Raw genomic sequence first — 2,769 nt, forward strand, 5'->3', positions numbered from 1 at the left:
GACAAGCAAACAGCACATAAATCAATCATTCTCACGCGCACAGAGAACGCGTTCAGTGAACGTGTGGTTCAGTGGTTCACCTCGGATCCAGCTCGTGCTCGCGTGCGCGTCCCTCTCCGGCACCGGGCTGCGCTCGCGCTCCCTCCGGATCATATAGCAGATCATCCACACGAGCTGCACGAGCATGAGCACCGTGATGAAGGTCAGCAGGTGTTCCTCTCTCACCGCGGGCCCGTGCTGCGCGAGCGCGAGCATCACGGACACGCCGATCAGCAGCAGGTTCGTGCCGTACTGCGCGCTCAGGGTTTGCGCGTTCTTCTGCGGGTACTTCTTGGTCAAACTCACCTTGAGCTTGGAGAAAAGTTTCTTTTCTGCGTCTGAGGAGGATGAGGAGGAGGAACTGGGGCCGTATTTGTTCAGACACATGATGTCCAGGCTGTGCTCCACCATGGTGCCGGTTAAACGCTTTGGGAACGCTTTCGGGAGCTCGCGGAACGGCAGACATGCTCAGTGCGCGTCCATCGCGCGGGTAATCGCGCTATATACCTCCCAGAGAGAGCAACAGATTAACGCGGATTGAGTTTCATTCATCTGTGAGCCAAGCGATGCCAAGAACGCGCAAACTTCTCCGTGCGTTCCTCCTTACGCGCGCGCTGCTCCCCGCATCTCCGCGCGCTCTGGCAGGCGAGTCATTTCTCCGTGAGATGTGAAGCTCCAGTGAGCTTTTCCTCGGCCTCTGTGGCTCAAGCGAAGCTTTCAGGATCTCGGATTTCACTGGTCAAAGGCTCTTTATGGACGCCCTCCTTTGTTGACCGCGGACTCGTATAACGCACTGCATCGGAAGAATGTGTTCAACATTAAATCTGCGCGAACCTTCGTGCGGAAATAAAGACGGATTGCGAAACGCGGGTGAAATCAGACACAATCTCTTCTTGTCAAAGCACTTGAAGAAAAGTTTGCGAGAACAAACCGAATTTGACGGTGTGCTCAATTACAGAGAGACCTACAATTAGATGAAAGCGATCCGGGCCAGAGAGCCGCAACAAAAGAGCTTCTATCATGACGGCTCTGACCTGGATTAACATGCGCACAAACCCGCATCAGCCGCAAATCATCGCGTTCACTCGCGCGTCACCGCAGACCGAGATCAAACGCGCACGCTTCCGATGACCTTTGACACCGTCTGACACAGATGCGATCACGCGCTTTTCATCATCATTCTCTCATAATGTCATCAGGCAGCAGTTTGATCAAGAACGGAACCTGATGAACACTAAAGCCTGCAGGACGCGCGCGCGTTAATGGGACTTCTGTTATAATGTGGAACGAGTTCTGATGTGGTCAAGTAATGAGAGATGGAGAAAATCTGCATAAACTCACACATGCCCATGCATCTAAATTACATATTCATACAGGTCTAAAAAACGAGGGTGCCAACATGACATGTACAGATGCACTGTATTTTATTTAACTTTAAAAAAATCTTTGTAGCTAATCTATATGAATATGAAATTATAATAAAGAGAATCACGTGTTTAAACTTATTCAATTCATTCTCGTGTTACCCAGCACGTTTGATCTTCAGCGAGAACCAATGAGGTTCATTCTCGTGTTATGCGGCACGTTTGAGCCTCAGCGAGAACCAATGAGGTTCATTCTAGTGTTACGCAGCACGTTTGATCTTCAGCGAGAACCAATGAGGTTCATTCTAGTGTTACGCAGCACGTTTGATCTTCAGCGAGAACCAATGAGTTTCATTCTCGTGTTACGCAGCACGTTTGATCTTCAGCGAGAACCAATGAGGTTCATTCTAGTGTTACGCATCATGTTTGAGCCTCAGCGAGAACCAATGAGGTTCATTTTAGTGTTACGCAGCACGTTTGAGCCTCAGCGAGAACCAATGAGGTTCATTCTAGTGTTACGCATCACGTTTGATCTTCAGCGAGAACCAATGAGGTTCATTCTAGTGTTACGCAGCACGTTTGAGCCTCAGCGAGAACCAATGAGGTTCATTCTAGTGTTACGCAGCACGTTTGAGCCTCAGCGAGAACCAATGAGGTTCATTCTAGTGTTACGCAGCACGTTTGAGCCTCAGCGAGAACCAATGAGGTTCATTCTAGTGTTACGCAGCACGTTTGAGCCTCAGCGAGAACCAATGAGGTTCATTCTCGTGTTACGCAGCACGTTTGAGCCTCAGCGAGAACCAATGAGGTTCATTCTAGTGTTACGCAGCACGTTTGAGCCTCAGCGAGAACCAATGAGGTTCATTCTAGTGTTACGCATCACGTTTGAGCTTCAGCGAGAACCAATGAGGTTCATTTTAGTGTTACGCATCACGTTTGAGCCTCAGCGAGAACCAATGAGGTTCATTCTAGTGTTACGCGGCACGTTTGATCTTCAGCGAGAACCAATGAGGTTCATTCTCGTGTTACGCGGCACGTTTGATCTTCAGCGAGAACCAATGAGGATCATTCTAGTGTTACGCAGCACGTTTGATCTTCAGCGAGAACCAATGAGGTTCATTCTCGTGTTACGCGGCACGTTTGAGCTTCAGCGAGAACCAATGAGGTTCATTCTAGTGTTACGCGGCACGTTTGAGCCTCAGCGAGAACCAATGAGGTTCATTCTAGTGTTACGCAGCACGTTTGATCTTCAGCGAGAACCAATGAGGTTCATTCTAGTGTTACGCGGCACGTTTGAGCCTCAGCGAGAACCAATGAGGTTCATTCTAGTGTTACGCAGCACGTTTGATCTTCAGCGAGAACCAAT

General features: G+C 49.3%; 1 protein-coding gene across 1 annotated transcript in view; it reads right to left on the reverse strand.

The window, feature by feature from the left end:
- The window catches only part of otop1 (otopetrin 1), a 9,592-nt gene extending 8,408 nt beyond the window's left edge, over positions 1 to 1,184 (reverse strand). Inside the window, exon 1 of the mRNA XM_079630542.1 lies at positions 81 to 1,184. Coding sequence (XP_079486668.1) covers positions 81 to 450 — 370 coding nt within the window. The 5' untranslated portion in view covers positions 451 to 1,184. The remainder of the gene's footprint in view (positions 1 to 80) is intronic.
- Positions 1,185 to 2,769: the final 1,585 nt, after the last annotated feature.

Source organism: Phoxinus phoxinus, assembly GCF_949152265.1.
Source record: "Phoxinus phoxinus genome assembly, chromosome: 12".
NCBI lineage: Eukaryota > Metazoa > Chordata > Actinopteri > Cypriniformes > Leuciscidae > Phoxinus > Phoxinus phoxinus.